The 27325-nt window shown below is 43.1% G+C and overlaps 1 protein-coding gene across 7 annotated transcripts in view; it reads left to right on the top strand.

Moving 5' to 3' along the window:
* The window catches only part of Sh3d19 (SH3 domain containing 19), a 148254-nt gene that overhangs the window by 72741 nt on the left and 48188 nt on the right, over positions 1–27325 (top strand). For all 7 annotated transcript variants that reach the window (XM_038347295.1, XM_038347290.1, XM_038347291.1 and 4 more), the window contains exon 3: positions 25373–25413. In XM_038347295.1, coding sequence (XP_038203223.1) covers positions 25373–25413 — 41 coding nt within the window. The remainder of the gene's footprint in view (positions 1–25372; positions 25414–27325) is intronic.

The following is a 27325-nucleotide window of genomic DNA, read 5'->3' as shown; positions in this document are numbered from 1 at the left end:
GAAAAGCATGGCTCTTGGCTTCATTTATTCACTGTAACCCACACATCCGCTTCTTAGGGTACACTCGGCCTCCCTTGTTTTCTCAAGATAGGCTTTCTTATTTTTAAATAGCCTCCTGAACTCAGTATGTAAGTCCAGGCTGACCTTCAGTTTCAGATTCTCCTGCCTCAGTCTTTCTTCCACACTTAGCTTCTTCTTAGATGGACTCTTAGAGGTTGCTGCTTGTCTCAAACGTTCCTGTACATGGCTATTTAAAGTGGAGTGTTTCGCCCATCCACTGTGCTGCCATCTGCACAAGGAGCCAGTGCCAGCTTTATTTCACTGACAGTCAGCATTATCTCCATCACACTGGGCATTTCTTTCTCTGGGGCTTTGATGGCAAAAGCTTGGAGAGAGCCATTGATCATCTGGTGATTCCTGAAAGTGTGGGATCCTTGGGGCTTCAGGCCTTCATCCACTTCCTCCAAGGTAGCATTGCCATCGACGGGATGGGTTCCGCAGGGTCACTCTTCCTCCATTAGAGCAGAAACCAGGTCAGCTCAGACTGGACCCCGAAGCACACTAGGAGCCTAGAGGTTCTGCCGCCACTGAGAGACAAGAATAAAACAGAAGGGGCCTGGTAGATTGATTCTCATCTCAATTCTTCCTTTTCCAGGAAGATTCAAGGTTTGCAGGCTGGATTTCTTTGCTCTCTTTTCACACTTAAGAAACAAAAGAAACAAAACCCCCAGCGTGTAGAGCAGAGCCTCCTTTTATCTTTTTCTTTGAAGGTCAGGACCCACCCCAGGCGTTGCTGCTGCCTGCTAAAACATACTAGCCGTGTAAGTCCTAGGTTTTATTAGCCGAAGATGGTGGGTGTTCTAGTTTCTGTTGCAGATGAACACCCTGGCAAAAAGTAACCTAGGAAAGAAAGGGCTTATTTGATTTGTAGTCACAGATTACAGCCCATTGTTTCTCTCATCTGGCCTGTTCCTATCCTGTGTAGTTCAGGACTCCCTGCCCAGGGAATGGTGCCTCCCAGATGCCCTGGGTCATTCCTACATCCATTAACAATCAAGACAATCCCCTAAGTAGTCCTATGTCAATTAGCAATCAAGACAGCCAAATAGGAACACTCCCTCAATTGAGGCTGTCTTCCCAAGCGAATCAGTTATATTTATATTTTATGTGATAAAATACCATGACCAAGGCAACTTAGAGAAGGAAGTTTATTTTGCTTAAAGTGCTAGATGTTTAGGGTCTATAATGGTGGAGACATTCTGGCAGAAGATGGCAGGCATGGTGTCAGGACAGAAGCTAAGGCCTCACATCACAAACAAAGCAGAGAGAGTGAACTGGAGGTGGCATGAGGCTTTGCATCTCAAAGCCCGCCTCCCGTGACATACTTCCTCCAGCAAGGCTAGACTGCCTAAATCTTCTCTAAAGAGTGCCACAAATTGGGAACCAAGTGTTCAGATGCCTGAGACCGTGGGGGACATTTTCATTCAGACTACCACACCTGGCGATTCTAGGCTAGCAAGTTGACACTCTAAGCTAACCAGCACAGCACTTCCAAGTTAGGAGAATGCAAAAGATCCTTTTTCCCTTCACTCTGTGTGCTTTGCCTATCAATAGGAAGCTGTGCCATTTGCCTTCTGGTAATATACACTAGGTGGCTTTCTTGTTTCTTTTTTTTTTTAAATATTTTATTTATTTATTATGTATACAACATTCCTTCCATGTATGCTTGCATGCCAGAAGAGGGCACCAGATCTCATTAAAGATGGCTGTGAGCCACCATGTGGTTGCTGGGAATTGAACTCAGGACCTCTGGAAGAACAGTCAGTGCTCTTAACCTCTGAGCCATCTCTCCAGCCCGGCTTTCTTGTTTCTTATTAGTCTGTCAGCCAGTGGTTCTCAACCTTCCCAATGCTGTGACCCTTTAATACATACGGTTCCTTGATGGCCAATGATACAGAATAATCCCACACTAGTTCAGAATTACGTATAATAAAGGGTTATTTATTTAGGGAAGACTCACAGATCACTGTCCTAGATCACAATCCTCTGCAAGAATGGGGAACAGGAACAGAGTTTAGCAGCTGGAAGTGAGAGCCAGAAGCAAGAGATGGAGCACAGGCTTTACAGCTGCATTTACAGTATAAGAGGCCACGCCCAAGGGGGCTGGTATCTTAAAGGCTATTGGCTTAAGGAGCAGAAGGAGCGCCCACAGCCCCGTATCTTAAAGACTATTGGCTGAAAGAGCAGAAGGAGCTCCCACAATACCGTATCTTAAAGGCTATTGGCTGAAGAAGCGGAAGGAGCTCCCACAGCAGTTCCTCATGTTGTGGCGACCCCCCCAACATATAATTACTTTTTTGCTATTTCATAACTGTAATTTTGCCAGTTATTAATTGTAATGTAAATATGTAATAGGCAAGATATCTGATATGCGACCCACAGGTAGCATTAAGTTCTGTTCTGTACATTCCCACTGTCAATTCTTCATTCTGTGTCTATGGAGAAAAGACATACATTCTCCTTTTCTGGTTCTTCTAAGTAGGTATGATTCAAAGAGCGTGGGGTAAAACTGAAAGATTTTGACAGGGTAAGAGACAAAGAGGTGGATAGTTACACAGTCATGCCTGATTGTCAGTTTAGGGGTCTGCTTACGTCATTTTTGTATGTATGGTTTATAATACCTTTAAGTATCAGACAGGTTCCTATTACCACTATCATGGCTATTGATCCTAATCCTAAAATCCCTTTAAGGACAGCTCTGATACCAGATAATATCTGAGAAGGAGCAGATGGGACATCAGGTGACAGTACAGTAATCACTCCCTGGCTTTAAGGGTGTGACGCCGACAGGACTCATATTAGCAGATCAGCATGGTAAAGGCTCCACTGAGTGAGGCTTAAGATGGCAAACCTCAGTGACCTAGTTAATCAGAGCATCCTCACCCAGCCAAGCATCACCGAGAGAAACAAAGGCACCCTGCAAAGGGTTAACACCCTCGTAATTACTCTTGTGGTTTTAGTAAACTAAGGTTCTCTGTTGATGGAGAAGAATGAAGCACTTTCCTCAGGCAGAGCTCTCTTTTATCCCAGAGCCATAAATCCAGGGTTTTATTCTCGCAAGTTTCAGTGCAGTGTGAATTGTTTTGTAGCACCACAGCCAGCTGCCAAGGCTTATGGCCCATCTGGGTTTTTAGCAGCACTTTGTCCTAGGGGTGGAGAGGGTGGAACGCAGACCTAGAGAAAGTAGGCTGATGCAGTGGCTGACATCTGGCCCGATTCCAGTATATACTGCTTAATCCTGGCTTTATTTTCTCTTTTAAATTGTGGGATACCTGTCTTAGAGTCTAGTCTGTGAGTCTCCCAAAGAGTTTCAAAGGGGGGGTCTTAATTTGGGTGCTGGAGAGATGACTCGGTGCTTTAAGAGCTTCCTGCTCTTTCAGAGAATGTTTGTGTTTGCTTGTAACTGCTGCTCTAGATGATCTGGCGCCCTCTTCTGACTTCTACAGGCACTTGCACTCACGTGCGCATACCCACACATAAAAATTTCAAATAATTCTTTTTAAGGACTTGAGTCAGTTTCAGAAGTCTATCCTAATTCAAAGTAAGGCAATAGGTAAGACTTTATCTCGTTTTAGATGGATCACCAGTATTTTATAAGGTTAAGGTTCATCTCTTCTCACCCCACTCCATGGACCAGGGTCTTCACAACAAATCTAAGTTGTTTACAAACTTTGCTCACCTTTTAGGTATCCAGAAACAAGAGCCAATCCATTGTCACTTTGAATAGAGCTGGATATAGTCCACACCCAGGATTGATCTTTGAGCAAACTTAATCATCTCTATTATTCTCTTAATCCTAGTAGAGCATGTTTCTCCCAGCATAGGAAAACATTCACAAATACTGAGAGCATTCTTAAATACTTCTAAAGGACTTTATAAAAATCTAAGCGAGAGTTCTAGTACACATCAAATTAAATTTTTATTTAAATTTGTAACTTTCTCCCCCAGACACAGCTATTAATAACATCTAGGAAAAAAACGCTGTGAAATAGTGTTGGAGAAACTAATTAGGTGGAACTAAGAACTAAATATAATAAAAAATGTTAAGTCCTGTGGCAATGATTGCCACGAATAGAAGATTAGAACTCTTTTACCAACCCCACGAGCCTTAAATTACAGATCTCAATGACTTACAGGGACGGAATAACTAGATATTTCATCTCAAATATTTTATCTCCTCCAAGAAAATAATTGACAGCAGCAAAGAAAGAGAGAGTGAAACAAAACCTTTAAACTTACCTTTCAAGAATTTCCACGTGAATCTTGATATTCCTAAAGCCTTGTTAAAATTACCTATCATAATCTCTTTTGGAGCCCATTCAGGAAACTGAGTGATAGTTTGTTTAAAAAAATCACACACCAGAAAGGAAACATTAAGTGATTCTAGGATGTATCATGAAGAGAAAAGGTGGCAAAGGTATTTTGAAAGTCAAGAGGGGGAGGCAGATGGCCGTCTATGATTACAACAGGTGTTGTCAGCAGTTAGGTCACTGGGACAGAAAGGGAAGCGCCCACAGACAGGTTATTATTTTCACTATCCATGGGATGTGTCAGAAGTGGCATTACAGATCAGCAAAAGAATGAGCTGTCAACAAATGGTGCCGGAAACATTGATTATCCAGGCATTAAGCGTCCACACGAACCGCTAGGAGCTAAGCTTCTGAAGCCATCAAAATAAAGAAGCAAAACTGAAGTGCTTGAACAAATGTGGCTAAAGGCCACACGTTGAGGTTTTTTTTTTGTTTGTTTTAATTAGACAGACAGACAGACAGACAGATAGATAGATAGATAGATAAATAGAAAGATAGATAGATAGATAGATAGATAGATAGATAGATAGATAGATAGATAGATAGATGGATGGATGTTTTATCTGCATATGTGTCTGTACATAGACCAGAAGAAATGTCAGAATCCCTGGAACTGGAGTTATAGAGGTTGTGAGTTACCCTGTAGGTGCTGGGAATTGAACCTAGGTCCTCTGGAAGAGCAGTAAGTGCTTGAGCCATCTCTCCAAACTTCACAGTGAGTTTGTTAAGCTTCACAAGTACAAGTCATAAGCTGGGCAGTGGTGGTACATGCCTTTAATCCCAGCACTTGGGAGGCAGAGACAGGAGGATCTCTGTGAGTTCAAGGCCAGCCTGGTCTACAGAGTGAGTTCCAGGTCAGCCAGGGCTACATAGAGAAACCCTGTCTCAAAAACAAAGCAAAAAAAAAAAAAGAAAGAAAGGGAAGGAAAGGAAAAAGAAAAGAAAGGAAAAGAAAAGAAAAAAAGGAAAAGATTAATTACCTTCCTAGCAAAAAACCATGCTAATTTGGGTACAGCTCAGCTCATCTCAGTGCAGAATGCCTCCTGGCATGCAGGTGAGCTCTGGGTTTCGCTGGGGTGGGGATGGGGGTAATGAGATAAGACTTCGCTTCTGTTAGGATGACACAGAAAGTTCAGCCAAGTGTGAAAGAGTGCAGCTTGGCACAGCAGTAAAAACAGCCTTAGTCAGGACCTTAGCTGAGGCATGTGGACCAGTGCAGTGAGATTTGTGCAGTGAGTTTGAGCTTGACTTTGAACACACCATGGGTATTTGCAGTCAAGGTATCAGCATTGATACCTGTCATTGGTGGTTTTCAGCTTGGTACCTGTCATTGATGGTTCTGAGCATTGGTACCTGTCATTGATGGTTCTCGGCACTGGTACCTGTCACTGATGGTTCTGAGCGTTGGTACCTGTCATTGATGGTTCTGAGCATTGGTACCTGTCATTGATGGTTCTGAGCATTGGTACCTGTCATTGATGGTTCTCGGCATTGGTTCCTGTCATTGATGGTTCTCGGCATTGGTACCTGTCATTGATGGTTCTCGGCATTGATACCTGTCATTGGTGGTTTTCAGCTTGGTACCTGTCATTGATGGTTCTGAGCATTGGTACCTGTCATTGATGGTTCTGAGCATTGATACCTGTCATTGATGGTTCTGAGCATTGGTACCTGTCATTGATGGTTCTGAGCATTGGTACCTGTCATTGATGGTTCTGAGCATTGGTACCTGTCATTGATGGTTCTCGGCATTGGTACCTGTCATTGATGGTTCTGAGCATTGGTACCTGTCATTGATGGTTCTGAGCATTGGTATCTGTCATTGATGGTTCTGAGCATTGGTACCTGTCATTGATGGTTCTGAGCATTGGTACCTGTCATTGATGGTTCTCGGCATTGGTACCTGTCACTGATGGTTCTGAGCATTGGTACCTGTCATTGATGGTTCTCAGCATTGGTACCTGTCATTGATGGTTCTGAGCATTGGTACCTGTCATTGATGGTTCTCGGCATTGGTACCTGTCATTGATGGTTCTCGGCATTGGTACCTGTCATTGATGGTTCTGAGCATTGATACCTGTCATTGATGGTTCTTGGCATTGGTACCTGTCATTGATGGTTCTGAGCATTGGTACCTGTCATTGATGGTTCTGAGCATTGGTACCTGTCATTGATGATTCTGAGCATTGGTACCTGTCATTGATGGTTCTCGGCATTGGTTCCTGTCATTGATGGTTCTCGGCATTGGTACCTGTCATTGATGGTTCTCGGCATTGGTACCTGTCATTGATGGTTCTGAGCATTGGTACCTGTCATTGATGGTTCTGAGCATTGATACCTGTCATTGATGGTTCTGAGCATTGATACCTGTCATTGATGGTTCTGAGCATTGATACCTGTCACTGATGGTTCTCGGCATTGGTACCTGTCATTGATGGTTCTGAGCATTGGTACCTGTCATTGATGGTTCTGAGCATTGATACCTGTCACTGATGGTTCTCGGCATTGATACCTGTCATTGATGATTCTGAGCATTGATACCTGTCATTGATGGTTCTCGGCATTGGTACCTGTCATTGATGGTTCTGAGCACTGGTACCTGCTGTTGATTGTGGTTCTCAGCACTAGTATCTGTTGTTGATCATCGTTCTTAGAGTCTGTATCCATTGTTGGTCTTGGTTCTAGGCATTTGTACCCATGGCTGATGTTGAGGTTTCTCTTTGGCATGTCACCAGCATCTCATTATGGTTTTAAGTAGAATGCCTGAACAAAAGATTTATCTTGGGTTTTTTTTTCCTCCTTCTAAGTATGTCTACTAAAACACCATGCTCTCCTGGGCTCCATTTAACTACTGTAATTGTGTAGCATTTCCCTGCCCATATGTTTTGATTTCTGTATCTCTATAAACCATAGCTTGTGTGTAATTACCTCTTGGCATTATGTTTTGTGAGCTATAACAGAAGCATTACTTTTGCTCTAGGATCTGTGAAGTTTGAAACAAGGTGAAAAATTAAAGTGCATATGGGTTTTGCGAAAGAAAGAACCCTTTTGCAGGGGGAGATGGGGTGATATGAATTGTGCTGTTTTATTGTAGATTTAAGAAATGGGACTTTAGCATTTCCCTGTGGTGTGATGGAATGGAAATGAAACATTATATTGTGTCTGCTGGATAATTGAAAAGTTTTATCAGCCGGCCTGCTGCTGCCATCAGACTTACTTGGGAGCTTTTCTGAAGTTGCAAATTAAGCCGCAGGCAGCTAGCTTTGGACAAGCCTGCTTGAATTTATGTCCTCTCAAGACAGGCCTTCATGGCCATGGTTTTTTCAGCAGTCCAGGGAACACATGGAATTCCTGACCCTTTAATTCGTTCCCCTCTTTCCTTGGGTTGTATTTTGTATTCGTTATTTACCTTTCTGCACTATAATTTAGAAGCACTATAATTTATCTACAGCTCTGCAAAGCCAATAGCACAGAGACTTTGGTTGAGTGAGCTTGGTGTACAGCTTTGTGGTTCAGTCTGCCCTTAGGTTATGGTTTATCCCAACCAATAAATATCCTTGTAAAACGCGGCTTTAAATTTTATTTAAATATGCCCCTCACTGGCAGACCACAGACCACCTTTTTCAGGTATATTGGTTAAGACTATAAACTACAAAAACAAACTAAATCCTAGAAGAATCTCAGCCTAGACAGAGTTGGTTAAAAACAGAAACACTTGTCAGTCTGGACCTCAGACCTGTCTCAGTGACAGCCAACAGCTGTAGCTCCAAAGCCGAGATTTCTGTAGCCTGTCGCTAAAACCGAGTTAGTCCAGAAATCGGGACTGGAGTTCAGTGGGCCCAGAATGGAGCTCACTGTACTCAGAACTAGAACTCACTGGACCCGGGACTGTAGCTCACTGGGCCCAGGACTGGAACTCACTGGACTCAGAACTAGAACTCACTGGACCCGGGACTGGAACTCACTGGGTCCGTGACTGGAACTCACTGGGCCCGAGACTGGAACTCACTGGGCCCGGGACTGGAACTCACTGGACCCAGGACTGGAACTCACTGGACCCAGGACTGGAACTCACTGGGTCCGTGACTGGAACTCACTGGGCCCGGGACTGGAACTCACTGGGTCCGTGACTGGAACTCACTGGGCCCGGGACTGGAACTCACTGGGCCCAGGACTGGAACTCACTGGGTCCGTGACTGGAACTCACTGGGCCCGGGACTGGAACTCACTGGGCCCGGGACTGGAACTCACTGGACTCAGAACTAGAACTCACTGGACTCAGAACTAGAACTCACTGGACCCGGGACTGGAACTCACTGGACCCAGGACTGGAACTCACTGGACTCAGGACTGGAGCTCACTGGGTCCAGGACTGGAACTCACTGGGTCCAGGACTGGAGCTCACTGGTTGATTAGAGAATTCTCTACATAACACGTCAGAACTTTCCCACTAGCCCTAGCTGATGTGCCTCTTCTGCTCTAGCTCCTGTGATTGACAGCTCGCCTCGAGGCCATGAAGGGATCATCCCGGTGCACAGCCCTTGTGATTGCACTGAAAGCAAGATGTCTCCAGAACTTCTCTTGTCCCTCCCTCCGTTGGGACAGAAAGGCTGAGAATTAGTCCCTTCCCTTTGGTCATTAAGGAAATGGGAGAACAGATGGCGAGTGCAATTGTCTCAAGCTTCCTAGAAACCGTGTCTTAAGGACAAACATTCCTGAACCACACCGGTTACCTGGAGATAAAGCTATCCTTGGCACTCACGTCCCGCAGGCAGGCCAGGGGTGCAATGCAGGCCAGTGGGCGGAACCTAACGCTTATCCCCAGCCATTGCACTACCTGAAGAGATCTGGACAGAGGAAGTCCTCAGAGAAGGAACTGTGTTCTTCACCGTTTTTTTTTTTTTTTTTTTCATCTAGGGAGTTCTGTCTTTAACACCATGGCTCTTTAAGGAAAAAAAAAAAGAAGTAGAATTACATGTGTTTATTCTAATTATGAAGCAGAATATATTCATGATGGGAATTTTTGAAAGGAGAAGTATATAAAAGAAAGGAAAATCATCTAATCATACCCATCCATGGTTAATCATTATTACATTCTAATGTAATTTTTCTGATTTTATCTTTTTCAACTAGATTCTGACTTTAATATGGTAAGAGGTTCATGAATATGCTATTTTAAAATTACTGCTTTTATTTCATTAGTTCATGAAAATTTTCCCATTTCAATAAATATTCTTAAAATTATGCTTAAACTTTTTTATAAAATTAAAATATTTAGTGTAGAAAGTCTATTTAAAACATCAAGAAAAAAGACTATTGCTGATGGTTCAAAAGCAGCTAATGCCAGTGTATTGACGGCTTGGCATTTTAGTGGGAATGCTTGTTATATACTTGCTGGTTTAGTTCCTCACAAAACAGCAATAGATACATGCAAGCAGTTTTCATAACACACTCTTTAATGGTATTCTATCTTGAAGGTACAGTGTATCCAACTTTATCCTCCCGTCACTGCCATTTCCAATGGCCTCCCTCCTTCCCTCCCTTACTGTCCTGTCTTCCTTCCTAAAGTATCTCATTATGAAGCCTCAGACTCTCAATCCTCCTGCCTCCTGAGTGCTGCCCAGCTTCTTATTGTCAGTAAACGGTGCTGTGAACATTCCTGTGTTTGCATTTTATCGCCTGCCACTGATTGTCTCATGATAAATCCCTCATACTGAAATTCATAGACAAAAAATACAAATAAACAGTTTGGGACTTGATTTAATGATTTGACTTAAATTTTTTTAATTGTTTTTATTGAGCTATATATTTTTTTCCTGCTCCACTTCCTTCCTTCCCCATTCCCTTCTACCCTTCCTCATGATCCCCATGCTCCAAAAATACTTAGGAAATTTTGTCTTTTTCTACTTCCCATGTACATTAGATTCATGTATGTCTCTCTTAGGGTTCCCTTTGTTGTCTAGGTTCTCTGGGATTATGAATTGTAGGCTGCTTTTTTTTTTTTGCTCTATGTCTAAAAGCCACTTATGAGTGATTATGATGTTTTCTAGATCCATCCATTTGCCTGCAAATTTCAAGATGTCATACTTTTTTTCTGCTGTGTAATACTCCATTGTGTAAATGTACCACATTTTCCTTATCCATTCTTCAGTAGAGGGGCATGTAGGTTGTTTCCAAGTTCTGACTATGACAAACAAAGCTGCTATGAACATGGTTGAGCACATGTCCTTGTGGCACGATTGAGCATCCTTTGGATATATACCCAAAAGTGGTATTGCTGGGTCTTGAGGAAGGTTGTTCCCTAGTTTTCTGAGAAATCGCCACACTGACATATAAAGGGGTTGTACCAGCTTGCAATCCCACCAGCAATGCAGAAGTGTTCCCTTTACCCCACATCCTCTCCAGCATAAGTTGTCATCAGTGATTTTGGTCTTGACCATTCTTACAGGTCTCAGAGTTGTTTTGATTTGCATTTCTCTGATAGCTAAGGATGTTGAGTATTCTTAAGTGTCTTTCAGCCATTTTAGATTCCTCTGTTGAAAGTTTTCTGTTTAGGTTTGTACTCCATTTATTGGATTATTTGTTCTTTTGATGACCAATTTCTTGAGTTCTTTATATATTTTGGAGATTAGACCTCTGTCTAATGTGGGATTGGTGAAGATCTTTTCTCATTCTGTAGGCTGTCGTTTTGTCTTGTCCTTTGCTTTACAGAAGTGTCTCAGTTTCAGGAGATCCCATTTATTAACTGTTTCTCTCAGTGTCTGTGCTACTGGTATTATATTTAGAAAGTGGTCTCCTGTGCCAATGCTTACAAGTGTATTTCCCACTTTTTCTTCTATGAGGTTCAGTGTGGTTGGGTTTATGTTGAGGTCTCCATGGTAGAGCGCTTTCATAGCACTTTGCAAGACTGGATTTAATCTCTCTCTCTCTCTCTCTCTCTCTCTCTCTCTCCTTTCTTTTCTTCCTCTCTCCTCTCTCCTCTCTCTGTCTCTCTGTGTCTCTGTCTCTCTCTCTCTCTCTCTCTCTCTCTCTCTCTCTCTCACACACACACACACACACACACACACACACTTACATGGTATCTTTCAGTTTAACTCACATCTTTTATTAGGATGCTCATACCCAATCTGTTATTCATTCTGAACATTTTAATTCTGACTCCTAATCACCACTTTCCAGCCTGTATTTGAAAAAGGACCATGCCTGCTCAAGCAGAAGAAACTTTTAGGATGTTCTGAAATGAACTCTTAAAGCCCTGATGCCGCTGTGTGGGGCTGGGCTCCCATGTTGGTAGGACTGGTCCCAGGTGGAAGGGTATGAAGTGCCACCATGCAGGCTGCCTGAATCCTGGCTTCATTGTTTAGGGGCAGGGTTCCCTGGGGCAAGTTTTGAGCTTTCTGCTCTTCAGGTTCTTCTGCTAATCATAATCTCTCTCTCTCTCTCTCTCTCTCTCTCTCTCTCTCTCTCTCTCTCTCTCTCTCTCTCTCTCTGGTTTTTGGTACTTCTTTAGTTGCCATATTTATCAGAAAAGCAGAACCAGTGGTAAATGTACCCGTATTGATAGACATATTGGGACGCTGGAGAGATGGCTCAGCCGTAAAGAGTGTGTGCTTCTCTTGCAGAGGATCAGGGTTCAATTCCCATTGCCCACGTTGGTTGGATGGCCCACAATCACCTGTAACTCCAGATCCAATGCCTCTGGCCTCTGTGACCATTAGCACTCTGGTGCCAATATCCACATCAGACCCACTTACATATACAGAATTGGAATTATAATAGATCTTTTTTTATAAGGAGAGATTGCAGAGACTCACAGTATTATAGGAACTGACTGAGCAAGTCAAGAGCCGTAGGAGAGGCCAGGAGGAATTTGATGTTCTCCCACACAGACTGAAGCAGCTACCCGGGTCCTGCCCGTGGGGAGAATTCTCCATCACAGAAGCCTCAGATCTGTGTTTGAGGTTTTCCAGCTGTCTGAATCAGGCCCACCTGGATTTACTTAAAGCTCACCTCCCTGTATTAACTACTTTAGACAGCTATAGAATGCCTTCAGGGGAACATGGGGAACATGTAAATATAAGGCCCATGACCAGAAAACTGACCGTAGTAGTCTCTTTGGACCTTGGATGAGCAGACTAAACCCACTTAAATGAGTTTTGAGGTTATCACTGCTTTTCAAGGTCAGAACTCTTTGATCCTCTCTAACCCAGAAAGTTTTGATATTTTAATATTTGTTCAATTTTGTCATGAATAACCGCACAGTTAACATTGATCGTGGGCCTGAAGAGCGCTGTCATTTTGAGACAGGTGTCTGATCGTGATAAGATTCTACACAGTTAAAAACAGCCAGGCTCTGGGTGGGTGCCGCATCCAGGCTTCCCTGCAGCCTACCGAGGCTGCTTGTTTTATCTGGATTGGAGGTGCCTGCGGTTGTAAGGAACTGTGGGTTTTGATGTTGTGATGAAGTACTTTCTCAGGCTACTTGAAGGAAAGTTAGAGATTTGGTTTTCTGTTTTTATTAGGACTGATTTGTGTAACTGGATGTTTCTCTCCCACCTGCCAGTTCCCAAATAACCCACTCTGAGGCTTAATATTAATTAAAAACTGTTTAGCTTATTAGCTCAGGCTTATTATTAACTAGCACTTACAACTTAAATTAACCCATTTCCATTTTTCTATATTTTACTACGAAACTCATGGCTTGTTACCTCACATCTTGCTTTTCCAGCAGCTGCTGGTGTCTTCTTCGACTCTGACTTTTTTTCACCTGGCTATATTCTGCCCTGCCCTAGGCCAAAGCAGCTTTATTCATCAACCAATAAAAGCAACACATATTTGCAGCGTACAGACAGCCATCCCACATCAGGTTTGTCTATAAGCAAGTCCACAACTGATTGCATCTCTTTGGGAATAAACCCTCAGCTCCACTCATCCTACACCTGGGATGACTTCTTCGTGCTCTTAGAGAAAAAGATAAGACATTATTTGCATGATCATCAGGAGGCTTAATCCCAGCATTAAGTCAAGTCTGTTCTGGGTGGGAACAAACCCAGTACCTTGCATTCTACCACCGAGCCACACATTCAGCCCACTTTTTATTGGTTTTATTTGTTGAGGAAATGACCTTGGGACCTACAAGATGGCGGCTCAACAGGTAAGGTTTGATTGCTGGGACCCACGTGGTCAAAGGAGAGAACTGACTTCTACAAGTTGCCCTCTGACCTCCATATGAGTGGTATTAACCCCACCCCAATAAATAGAGAAATACAATTACAGTAATTTAGTAAAACATAGCCTTTACAGGAGATTAAGGTGGGAGGATTAGCGTTCAAGGCCAGTCAGAACTACAGGACTACTGTGTGTACTGTGTGTGTGTGTGTGTGTGTGTGTGTGTGTGTGTGTGTCACTGCTGATCTGCCTGTCACGGGGAGGTTCCACCCAGTTTTCTTCAGACTCTGGCCATCTGAATTGTGTGAAAAAGGTAGAATTAAAAGTAAAGACTTAGATTCTAACCCAACCATTAGCGGTTGCAGTGCCTCCTACTTTGCCCCGCCCCCCTTTCTCTTCTTCCTCTCCCCATGAGAGCACCATGCAGTGTCCTTGGACACAGATACACTCAGATAGAAACAGCTGTAAATGTTGGGAAAGTTATGGCCTTGGTTCCAGCAGGGTACCTGTCTGGAACAGAACGCGCAGTGCAGCCACAGCAGCTGTGGGTGTTTGGAAAGACACAGGAATATAACATAGACCACTGCTGAATATCTTCTTACCAAATCGTCGGTGCCATCTAAACCAGGATAAAAAACTGAGTCCCAGGTGGAGAAAATAACAAAGCAATAGATACAAAACCACAAAAAAAAACTAATCAATGTAATTTTATACACTAGAGACCTCCCAAAGCCTTTATTTTACTAATAAAATACATCTTGAAAATGAATTGAACAATGTCCTTGAAAAATAGAAATTTCTTGAGAAAGTTCCTCTCACTGGTAGCCTTGACCAACAATATAAATGAAACATGGAAAGAGAGCGTTTCTTCTAACAACACAAGGGTTTGTTCTCCTTTGGGATTTGCAACAGGAACCCAAACAATGTGTAGGCACAAAACCTTTATGCAAGTATTTAGAAATGTCTCCTTTACATAAATAAGCAAGGCTATCAGGACTCCCACCAGCTAATTTCCATCCCTTGTAAAGCCACTGGAAAACCAAGAGCAAACACAAGGAATTGGAGTCCTTTAAAATGATGACCACTGCTAGCTGTATAAAATGACCCCAGAGCAGAGTACATTTCTAGACTTAGGTGGCCAGAGAAAAGCAAGCTTTAAAATAAGGGTATCTTCATTCTAAGTTAATAACTTAAGACCGCAGACAGTAAGTAAGTAAGCTTGTTTGTTGTCTCCAAACAAGCAGTCCTATGTAGTCAGGAAGTTTAAAAGCATCCAGAAGAGCCAGGAAGGAGAACAAGAAGGCAGGTGAGAACAGCAGATATGGAGTCCATTTGAACCAGGAGCACAGACTCAGGAGAACAAGGCAAGGTTTCTAAATGTGCTCAAGGTCAGGTTCTGCCTGAAGGAGGATGAGCGCGTGCTGGCCAGCTGAGAAGTAACTGGCCTGCTACCCAGGGCACTGTGTTACTGCTGCCCCATCCCCTCCCCACCCCCACCTCTGTTCTCCCCTCCCACACTGGAGGCATTCTGTTCAGTCATTCTTCCTCAGCACCGCAATGAAATGACCCCAAAGACAGTCTGTGCTGAGGCAGGAGGGCACACAGAACCACATGATACTTTCAAAAGGCAGAAAAATCACTCAATATTCCACTATTACAATATTACAAAGTAATTCTTGCTTTAAAAATCGGTATGGTCTGAATGTTTACACCTCACCAAACTTTATTGTGTCGAAGTCTTAAACCTCCAATGATAACCGTTCTTTGTTTTCTGTTTTAAGTTATTGTTTATCTCTTGTGTGTTTGTGTGTGGTGGGGGGGGCGGTGCATTCATGTGAGGTCAGAGGACGAATGTGGGTGTTGTCCTCACTTCCCACATTGTTTAGGATGGTCTTTTCTTTGTTGTTGCTCAGGCGAGCTGGTAGATTCTCCCATGCCCACCTTTCGTCTTCCTACAGGGAAGCTGGGATTACAGAGGCGATCTACAGCACCCTGCTTTTACATGGGTTCAAACTCGGGCCCCCATGCTTGTGTGGCAAGCACTTTACCCACTGAGCCAGCTCTCCCCTCGGCCCCCATAGGGAGGACCATTAAGCTGAGGTTAGGTTGTGAGGGCAGAGCCCTTATACAGATTCCTCAGCAGACCCTTGCCACTCTCCTCCCCGTAAAGACAGGAGGAGCAGCTCTATGAGCCGCTGGGCAGGTCCTCATCAAGTATGCATTACTTGTTCCCACCTTGATCATGACCTTTCCAGCCTTCTGATCTGTGAGAGAAAAAATTCCTATTGACTATAATAAGCCTATGTGTGGGATTTTTGTTGAAGCAGCCTGGATGAACTGATCACACACACACACACACTCACACGCATGCACGCACGCATACACACACACACATGTCAAATCAGACTGACTCATGAGGTCTGATAAATTTTCTGTCAGACACTGACAATATGAAAAATTAAGTTGTATTAACTCATGAATTTTTTTTTAATCTTCTGTCTTTTTGTTAGTTCAGTTTTGTTTGTTTCACTGTTAGGTTTATTTCAGACAGAGTCTCATTCATGAGCCCAGGCTGGCCTGAAGCTCATTTTGTGGCCAGGCTGATGTTGAACTCAAGGCAGTCCTCCTGCTTTGGCCTCTTAAGGGCTGGAATTGTAGGCGTCAAGTACCGTGTCTGGCTTTAACTTGTACTTAAATAAACCACAAAATGAAGGCAATATTAGAACACCATCTTCTATTGTTTTAATTTTGCTTGCTAGATGTGCAGTGTGTACCTCTTCTGGTGGCACAGTGCAGCATGGACTAGGCCACGGTGGGAATGTTTACACCAGGAAAACTGGCAGACCAGGGGCTGATTTATCATTTTACTCACATAAAATGATGAGGAAAGAAATGTTAGCGCTGCAAGCATATCGAAAGCGTTATGAAAAGCTCGGGGTGTGATTCCGTGGTAGAGACTGTGCATGCCATACCCAAGACCTGGTTTGATCTCAGCATTGACGGATGCAAGGGTTAGGAAAAGCACACGAAAAGATGAATGAAAGTTCGTGCCTGCGCTTGGAAATCACTGCCCGGAGTCAGCAACGATGTTGTGAATGCCGCTGACAAATGAAACCTGGACAAACACAAACAAGAATATCTCACAAATATAAACAAAAACGGGTGTGTGCCCCAAATGCTAACAAGAGTTGTCTTCATGGGCATGTGATTTTAATTTACAACGGCTCGTGCTGCTGTAGTTTTGAGCCTTCTGCGAATGAACGCAATGTTCTGTGTGATTTGTAAAATACTCTGTTACTGTGTGTGTTTATAATGTGTACATATGTGGGCAGGTATGCAACGGCCAGAGGACAGCTCTGTGGAGTCAGTTCTGTCCTCTCAGCTCTATGTGAGTTCTGGGGACCAAACTCAGTCCCAAAGCTTTGGAGCAAGCACTTTTATCTACTGAGCCATCTTGTCAGCTCTGTGAATTATTTTAAAATAAACTTGCTGTGGCAAATAAAAAAATAAAAAAATAAAAAATGGAAAACAAAATAAATCAATTGGCTCACATCAATTTCAACACCTTTGAATAATGAACATTATATTTAAGCCATCACCCAATCAATCACTTTGTGAAATTAGCAGCCTGAGGTCAAATTTATTTACCATTATAGGAAAGAAAATCCCCTGGACCCGGTGTTGCATAATAAAATGACTCAGGGTCTGTATGCAATGTCAGAGCTGTTTACAAAAAGAAAATGATCTGTTTCCTGAACCACCACTGCTGTGGCATGAAAATGAAACAGAGCTGGCAGTCACATTAAATCAACTTGCAGACTTAGAGTTCTTCGGATTTGTTTATTTTTGTTTTATGCGTATTTTTTTTTTTTGCCTGCATGTATGTATGTCTGTGGACCACGTGAATGACATTTCATTGGAGGCCAGAAGAGGGCATCAGATAGATGCCTCTAAAATTGTAGTTACAGCCAGTTGTGAATCACTATCTGTGCTAGGAATTGAACCCAGGTCCTCTGGAAGAGCAGCCAGTGCTCTTAGCCACTGAGCCATCTCTCCAGCCCCAACACTTTAGAATTTTCTTTTTAAGCAGTCATGTAATTAATATTTCTTATTTTCCTAGATGCTGGGGACAAATGTAAAAAATGAGCCCCTGCCTTCAGAAACTTCAGATGACCCCAGCTAAGACTCTAAGCAGTAGTGGAGAGGGTGCCTGAACTGGCCTTCCCTTGTAATCAGATTGATGACTGCATTAACTGTCATCATAGAACCTTCATCCTGCAACTGATGGAAGCAGATACAGAGATTCACAGCGGAGCACTGTGCCGAGCTTCCAGAGTCCAGTCGAAGAGAGGGAGGAGTGATAATATGAGCAAAGGGGTCAGGAGCATGATGGGGAAACCCACAGAAACACATGATCAGAGCTAATGAGAGCTCCCTGACTCTGTACTGACAGTGGGAGAACCTGCATAAGACCAAACTAGGCCCTCCAAATGTAGGTGACAGTTGTGTGGCTGGGGCAGTCTGTGGGGCCACTGGCAGTGGAACCAGGATTTATCCCTAGTACATGAACTGGCTTTTTGGAACCCATTTTCTTTGGAGGGATACCTTGCTCAGCCTTAATATAGGGGAGAGGGCCTTGGTCCTACCTCAAAGTGATGTGCCAGACTTTGTTGATTCCCCATGGGAAGCCTCACCCTCCCTGAGGAGTGGATGGGGGTGGGGTTGGTAGAAAGTGGGAGAAGGAGGGGGGAGAGAGGGAACTGCGATTAGTATGTAAAATGAGAAAAGGTTGTTTTTTTTTAAAAAAAAAAATATATATATATATATATATATTTCTCTCTTCCTTCACCCTTCTTACTTTCTCTTCCTATATCCCTTTTTTCCACATGTGTGTGGCATGTATAAGCATGTAAATGTGTGTTCATATATGTGTGGGCACGTGTGGTGAGGGATGTTTTTGCACATGAGTAGGCCTGTATGTAGAGACCCAAGGTTGAGATCTGGAGCTTTCCTCAGTCACTTCCCACCTCATTCACTGAGGCAGGGTCTCTCGATTGGACCCCAAGATCACTCATATGCCTGGTCTCCCTTGCTCTGCCTGTGGAGCTCTCGAATTACAGGTGGCTACCACAAGCAACACTAGGCTTTTGCATAGGCTCTATGCTCACTGCCTACTTGGTGAGTACTTTAACCTTGGAGCAATCTCCCCAGCCCCTCACATCCTTTGTTAAAGTTTTTGTTTACCTTTTTAAAACGTGTGTGTGGTGTTCTGTGTGCATATTTGTCTGTGCTCCATGTGTTTGCAATGCCCACAGGGGCCAGAAGAAGGCACTGAATCCCTGGAACTGAAGTTGTAGATGCTTGTGTGCCACCATGTGGGTGCCGGGAATCAAAACTTAGTTCTCTGGAAGAGCAGCCAGTACTCTTTTAACGACCGAGCCATTTCCTCAGCACCCTCTGTAGTGGTATATTATTCGTATTTTCATAAATAAATCTTGCCTGAAGACCAGAGGCAAAGCTAAGGCCACTAGAGGTCAGGCAATGGTTGGCACACACCTTTAATCCCAGGATTTGGGAGTCAAGTGGACCTCTGTAAATTCAAGGCCACCCTGGGCTATAGGAGATCAATGTAGAAACAAATCCAGGTGGATTAATCCTGGATTGGTATGCTGTACATTTCTTGGTTGAAATTTAAAATTCATTCCTAATACTCTAACAATTAAGTATCCAGTTAGTTGTCTTTTGCTTTGAGAGAGCCGGGGAAGGGGGAAAGGGAGGGAGCTGTAAGCCCCAATAAGTCAAAAGAAAACAACCATATATCATCTAATATTATCCTTCCTTCCCCCCTAATATAACAGATAACCTTTTTAAATTGTGCTGTCTTTCTTATGCCTTTCACCAGTAAACAAATCCTTACCATAAAATGTAATTCTACTACATTGCTACATATCTGAAAAGAAGGGCATTGAACCTCAGCCCTTTCTTGTGACTAGGTTTCTTTCCTTTTTTCTTTTCTGGTACAGAGGCTGGGACCCAGGTCTCATTTTTCTATGGAGTTATATCCCCTCCTCTTTAGGATTTTTATAGAAACTTTCTTTAGATCAGGCAAGATTGGCTCTAGAGGAAAGGTAAGAAACACCCTAGATTTATTTCACTCAATAGGTGTTCGTTATCCATCAGAATCATAGTTTTCTCTGTGTTCACATTTGAGGAGATTAGAGGTCACACTGGACACATTGCAATAAATGCCATCTTTCTCGGGTGCCAACTGGACATTATGCTACACGTTTCTTCACAAATCGAGTTGTGTGCCTTCTCCCCAGCATAGAAGGAGCCCGACTGAGACACATTTTACCTGATGAGCTTCATAGTGTGTTACTGTATGTTACACATGGCTTGCAACTAGCAGTGTATCTGTGCCCCACTTATTGGGGGCTACTGGACTCTTATAATGAGAGAGTCTCTTTTAGATAGCACACAGCTACAAAAACAAAAACAATAAATTTAGTCATCTCTGAAATTCTATGAACTGACACTTAGGGTTCCTGTCTGTTACCAAATCACGTGTTGGAGTCTAAAGCACCATCATAGAAAGCCAACTTGATTGCCATTTTTTCATGCATTGTTGGTAGCTAGGCAGTCCTCTAGTGAGTGCCGGGTGCTTGCCAAGGTGATACCCTGTATGAAAAGTACCTCTTTATTTCCCCCAGAGCTGGCAGTGGATCCAAGGCTCAGGACATGTGAGACACATGCTGTAGCACTGAGCTATATCCCCGGGTTATTGAGTTTATGAACCAAGGTCTGACTGTAACCCAGACTGACCTTGAACCCACCATCCTCCTACCTCCATCTCCTCAGCGCTGAGATTATAGGTGTGTCTCACCAGGTTCAGTGAGCAGTTCCTGCTTTTAGATGAAAGACGCTTTGGGCAAGATGCACATGGCAGGGCATAGCTGGGTATTGATATCAAGAGGGCAAAACCAGCAGCAAAATTAGTTCTGAGGATTTGTGTGCTGAGTGAGCTGTGGGTGGAATCACTGGAACTAGTTAAATCATATTTCTTTCTGCCCGCAAGTAGGATTGAGTTCCCTTAGTTCAGCGAGCACATGATACAGTTCCGCTGAGCTGCTTTGTGGAAATAGGGAGAAGCCATTATTTCTCCTTGAGAAACCTACAGTCTAATTAGGAAGTCGAGACATGCATGTGTGGAAAAAAAATAATAGAGACAGGGCAGCACACTCCAGTTTTAAATGTCCTGTAGTTATAACAGTTGAAAGCATTTTCCGTGATCTTTGAACTTTTTATAGAATTTCCTTTTAATAGACTTGGAGCAGTATGAAACTAAATCACCGGAGCCGCTGATCACTCTGGCCGTTTTGTAGCACACATCCTGGGAGGGTGGCCTAAAAGAATAGAGGACTGTCTGTGTTAAGAGCATGGGACTAAAGCTTGTGGCTTCTGCTTTTTGCCTTTGCTTGGACTCCGTGCAAGAGGAGGTACATGAGAAGTGTGCTTTACGACACTCGGAATGTTTGCTAAATGGAGGATAGCAGTCCCAACAGGGATGCAAAGTATTTGAATTTTCAGGATAGGGTTATGGTTACTAGATCAGCCCAGCAGTGCTGACTCAGTAGCTCTGAAATTCCAGCCTGGCTGGGGATGTAGGACCGTTGATGGAACACTTGCTTGTCATGGGTAAAGCCCTGAGTTCAATCCATAGAGCCATATATAATCCAGGTGTGGTGACACACGCCCGTAATCCCACTATTCCTGAGCCAAAGGCTGGAGCATCAGAATGAGATCATCCTCAACAACGTAATTAGTTTGGGACCAGCCCAGAGCACGCTAGAGTCTATCTCAGAAACAAAACAACGTTTCAGTCACGTGTATTATGAACTATTGAGTTTTCACTATCGGAAAGTAGGGTAGGAAATACAACATTTAAGTCTAACACGTGCCAGCTCTGTGTTCATATATTTTACACTGTTTCCCTTTGAGTCTTAGCTGCCAGCCAGAGGGTAGACATCATGTCTTCATTTTACAGTCAAAAGAGGAGCAGAAAATATGGCCTGTCACAGAAGAGGGGACCTAGGCTTTGTACCCTTTTCTTGACATTGATATGGCTCCAGTCAACTCCTGGACACATCATACATCCTACCAGCCTGTCTCTCCCCACAAATATGTAGCATATGAATGTAGCTCGTTAACCCCATACCTGCCCCTCAACATGGCCCCTCCCACCATGGTCTTCTTATATGACCCACTGAGTCCAGTTAGTGCAGCTGCGTACACATGATATTGATCTTAACCGTTAGAAATTGGCCTGTCAGTAGTGTCCAGAGATGAGTGAATTCGAACTCATGTAACTTCTCCTTATAGATTTCAGAGATTTAATTACAGAGGGGTTTTGTTTGTTTGTTTGTTTTTGTAGTTTTTGTTTTGGTTTGCTTTTTTATTTTGTTTTTTTTTTTTTAGTTTTGAGACACAAGCTTACCAAGTAGCTGAAGCTCAACTATAACACACTGTTAAGCCAGGCTAGCCTCATACTCACCCCCAAGGGCTGGGATTATAACTGTGCCCATCACTCTCAGTTTAGAAATTCAACTGGAGCTTCTCGGTGGCGGCATGTGGATTAGCATGTGCCGTGTGTTGAGTGTAGTTAGCGCCCCTCCTTGAAAGTCATCCCAGTTGGATCACAGTTATCTTTCTTTGTTTCCTTTTTAAAGAGAGGGTCTCATATGGCCCAGGTTGGCCACAAACTCATTTTGTAACTGAGGATGAGCCAGAAGCTCCTCCTGCTTCCCCTTTCAGAATGATGGGGTTCTGGGTCTGTGTCTCCACATCTGGCGTGTGTGGTACTAGGAGTCGAATCTTGTGCTAAGCAGTGCTCTACCAGCTCCATCCCTAGCCCCTCTTTTACACATCTTCGTTCTATACCTCTTAAGCGTGAAGTTTATCTAAGTTTTAGAACTATAAGGTTTTTTTTCACTTACTTCGTGCAGCTATGGTTTCTCCTACTTTTCAATTTATCACATTCTAGCCCAACATCGTGTATTATGGTATTAATGTAGACTACCAAAATATCATTATTTCTTTATATTTATGGAGCGCCGTTCTTACAGAACAGTACTTCCTCTTCTCTATTACATAATATATTGCTTTAATTCAAAAGTTACTACTTGGTGGTGTGAGTTACATCCCGTACACACAGACCAGAAGTATAAGCTGTTACGTAGCTCGCTTGGTTCCTCTGGGGGTACAAATCAAACTGACCACAGCCCTTTTTATAAAATTCCAAGGAGTTGTATTTTTCTGAAATGTAGGAGATCGTATGTGTTTCACTGTAGTCAAGAAATAAATATTTGGAGTTGGGGGAAGAAGGAAAATGGAAACGCAAAAGTATTTATTATGTGCCTGTATAAAAGTGCCATGCTGGGAGCCATTTTGTTCCTTTGTTTATAGGTGGTTTTCTGGGATGTGATGTATATCTCCAAATCCCAGTTTTTCGGTTGACTGAACAGCAGGGACTGGCCTTCAAGTCACAGTCTTCCTGCCTTAGCTTTCAAATATAATGGGATTATGGGCATGACCAGCATCCCGACCCGTTATTGTGTATAGTTACTATATGCTAAAGACAGGTGGATAGAGATTGATCACTACAGACTGGGGAGTGTAACTAAGTGGTAGAACCTTGCTTGGCCTGCCTAGGGTCCCAGGTTCAACATCATAAAAAGCAGAAATTCAGGCCAGGCCATTGTTGTGCTTCCTGCCACACCTAACAACCACGTGGTGGAAGGAGAGAATCAGCTTCCAAAAGTTGCTCTCCCTCCTCACACATGCTCACCATAGGGCACACACATGAACACATGGTAAATACATATAAACAGAAATACTTTTTTTTTAACTGCAAAAAAATCCTGAACTCTAAACACAGCACTTACACAAAGGTTTATTTTGTAGAACGACTACTTTCTATGTTCTGTCATGGAAGGACTGATTTCTCTACCCAAGGTTGGCTCTACTCCCAATTTTCTGAAAAACCTAGTGTTTCTAGAAAGTGATTTCCTCCCTTCTCTTCCTCGTCTTGCCTCAGTCCTGCATCCTCTCATCCCGCCCCTGATCTTGTCAGTCTCTATCGCTGCCATCTTGCCTTGCCAACCAGAAGTGGTGACATCGGCTTCCATCACATCCTTGTTGGTCCTGGCTCTTTATTTGTTGCTGCCAGCACTGGCTCTCTGTAGGTCTTGCGGCTCTCACTCCTGGAGAAGGCAGAACACATTGCAGCTACTCAGTCTCGATTCTATTTGGGAGAACTGTGACATCCACAAGGTATAGAGTTCGGTGAATTATCACCTCTTTTGAGTAACTCAGGAAGTCCTTTCTCTGAAACACCTAGGACAGGAAGGTTTTGGATTTCAGTCTTTCAGGTTTGGGGTACCCAAGTGGACTTTCCTGAGAAGCATCCTTAGCCCAAAACCCAAAGTGCTCACAAGTCTTCACTTTTTGAGTGTCATGACCATGCTCAAAAGTTTGGATTTGGAATTTTTAGACCAAAGATGTTCAACCATGACAGGACTTAAAAGAGACTCAAAACAATGCATTTATCTCACTGTTTTTGCTGGAGTCAGTAGGTGACTTAGAACAGCAAGAACATATTAGCCTAGTGCTTTTTGCTGGACTTGAGGTGTCAGGAGGCCTGAGTTCCTGTGGTCACCAACAGTCTCTGATGGTTCTCAGCTCTGAGCAGGATCCCTGTCACCATGTGGAGCTTTCCCTAAGTATCTGTCATCTAAACATCAAGCCACATTGGATTCTGTCTATCCTGCTCCCCTTATTATAAAAGAAAGCATTTAGATGGGGCCTTGCATATAGCCTCAAAGTGGTAGTCTCTGATCATCATGGTGAGAAGCAGACAGGCATGATGCTGGAGCAGTATCTGAGAGCTTTACATCCTAATTCACGGGCAACAGAGAGAGAGACATTAGGCCTGGTATGGACTTCTGAAACCTCAAAACCCACCCCTAGTGACATGCCTCCTTCAACAAGGCCACACCCCCTAATCCTTCCAATCCTTCTCAAACAGTTCCGTGCCCTAGTGACTAATCATTCAAATATATGAGTCCATGGGGGCCCATGCTCATTCAAACCACCACAGCAAGTATAATTTTAAAGAACATTCTGAAAAATGTAAGGAATAGTATTAAAAAAAATTTTGCTGGTTTTTCCCCCCCTAAATCTTCTCATTACACTGGTTGTCTATTTTTTTTAAATAGTTCCAAAGACAGTGCAGCTGATTTGAGTAAAAAAAAAAAAAAAAACCACAAACATCAAACTCACTTATTTTGTAGCTAGAGTGTCTTGACCAGTGAACGAACACACTGGAAGAGGGGATTATAACAAAGTCAACAGGAAGCCACAACTGGCTACTGAACAGAACCCCCCAAAAGTAGATTTCTTTGTTGGGCTGAGGTATTTTAAAGCCTTATCTAAAGAAGAAACTGTTGGTCCTTAGGTCGAACTGCAACTCAGATAGTGTATTTAGACCCACTGTAAGGTTGAGGGAGAGCTATGGGAAGCTCTTCCAAGCACAATGGGGTGTCTGATGAGGAGGCGTGTCCAGATTGTCCCTGAGAGATATGATGTGTTGGTGTCTAAGAAAGCGATATTAAGGCATTGTAATGTAAAAGGCAATTTTAAGTTTTTCACTAATTTTTGTTCTGCCAAGAGACCAGTAACTAATGGCTTATGCCCCTCCCATGCATGACCTGGCATTGTGAAAAACTGTTCTCAGGATTGATGAATGTGTAATACATTTTCTGTCTTTCTTTTTCTAGCCAAGGACCATTGTCATCCATTAGAGCGGTGATCAAGAGATGTAAGTCTGTTTTCTTCTGCTCTGTGCCTTCCTCTGTGGTAGAGTTATAAACAATGGTTTAGGTTCCCGGCAAGCAATTGTAGATGATGAATCTGCAAAGGCCCCAGCAACTCTTTATTAGAGGTATTAAGGCATTTTTGGCAGCTAGTTTTTCAGCTGCCGTAGGTTGATAAGCCAGAACCTCACTTTCCCCACATTGCATCAAGTAATTTAATCAAGTAATCAACAAAATCTGGAGCTGGGCACAGTGACACATGCCTGTTGTCCTGGCACTTAGGAGGTGGAAATTGGAGGATCCAGAGTTCACAGTCATCCTTGGCTCATGAGTTCACATGAGGAATTTGAGGCCAGCCTGGTCTACATGAGACTGTCTCAAAAAACAAAACTGAAAATTTAATCTGGTAATACATATCTATGAGCAAATAGAATTTTGTGTAATAATTTTTCTAAAGTACAAGGTGTCTGTCTGATGGGTTTAAAAAATATTAAGCCCTGGGCTAGAGAAATGGCTCAGTGGTTAAAAGCACTGGCTGTTCTTCCAGAGGACCTGAGTTCAATTCCCAGTGCCCACATGGACTGTTCCAGTGAACCCGATGCCCTCTCTGTACTCAAGGGCACTAGGTATTCACATGGTGCTCAGATATACATGCAAGCATCACACCCATACACATAAAACAAAAAATAAAAAGAATATCAAACCTGTATCTTTTGATTAATTTGCTCTCTTCATGTATGAGGGGGAGGGTCAAGATAGGGTTTCTCTGTGTAGCCCTAGCTGCCCTGGAACTCGCTCTGTAGACCAGGCTGGTCTCGAACTCAGAGTTCTGCCTGCTTCTGCCTCCCCAATGCTGTAATTAAAGGTGTGTGCCACCACTGCCTGACTTCTTCATAAAACGTTTTAAATTGTATATATAATGTATATATGTATTCCTATAAAGATAGGCTCATACTTCTATATAAAAATAGAACTGATGTAATTCTCTCCAAACTTTGCATTTATATTTTGTATCTTTGCCCCTTGGATCGTGTTTTATACTTGCCACTGGTATAGAATTTTAACATTTTTTAAGGAAAAGGATCTGAAAAGCTCTTTTATTTAAACAGGACGTGGGTTACCTGTTACAGGAAAAGTAAAGATGTGATTTTAGATGTTTTATGCAGTATCTGAGCCAAGATTGCCACACTAAAAAGAATATAGCCCTTTTTTTAGGAATATAACTTTTAATATACAATATGAGTTTAAGGCATCCACACATCATGAAGAACAGTACAGTGAAAATCAATATGGTGGCAATTCATAAAAATGTGTCATCTATGGTAAAGAGAAGGTCACTGGTCAGGAGCACTTGCTGTTCTTTCAGAGGTTGGGGTTTGATCCTTGGCACTCACATTGGGAGGGAAAAAAATGAAAGAGACAGAATCTTTTGGTGTCTCTTAAAGCTGTTCCCTTTAAGGGACAGTAATGGAGGAGGTGTGTGGTCATCTTTGAATCCTTGCCTGCTGAGGAGGGGAGCATGCTGTCCCTGCCTGGCACCTTCCCTTCTCCTTCCCTGGAATGACTTCCACTTTGTACCTAATCCCCCATAGAGTCCCCAGGATGTAGTTTGCTTAGACTGTGCAAGACTTAAAGGGCAGAACAAACCGAAAGAGTGGCCAGAGAAGTAGAAAAAACGGGAGACAGCTGCCTGTGACCTAAAGGATGGGCATAGTACAGTGCAGCCACGAGCCAAGTAATAGGTGTACAAGGACGGGCTATTCTGTCCTACGCCTGGGATGTCGGTGGAGACAGCAGTGGCCGTAGAACGATTGAACCATGAATGGTATGAAGCTTGGGAGTAATGAGGAGAGGGGGTGGTGTTTGAGAAGTCAGCAGTCATGTAGAGCGAGCCTGTTTGTAGTCTGCTGAGGGTGA

Source organism: Arvicola amphibius, chromosome 11, assembly GCF_903992535.2.
Source record: "Arvicola amphibius chromosome 11, mArvAmp1.2, whole genome shotgun sequence".
Taxonomy (NCBI): domain Eukaryota; kingdom Metazoa; phylum Chordata; class Mammalia; order Rodentia; family Cricetidae; genus Arvicola; species Arvicola amphibius.
Note: the sequence above shows the minus strand (reverse complement) of the source record. Positions and strands in the feature narration are given on the sequence as shown.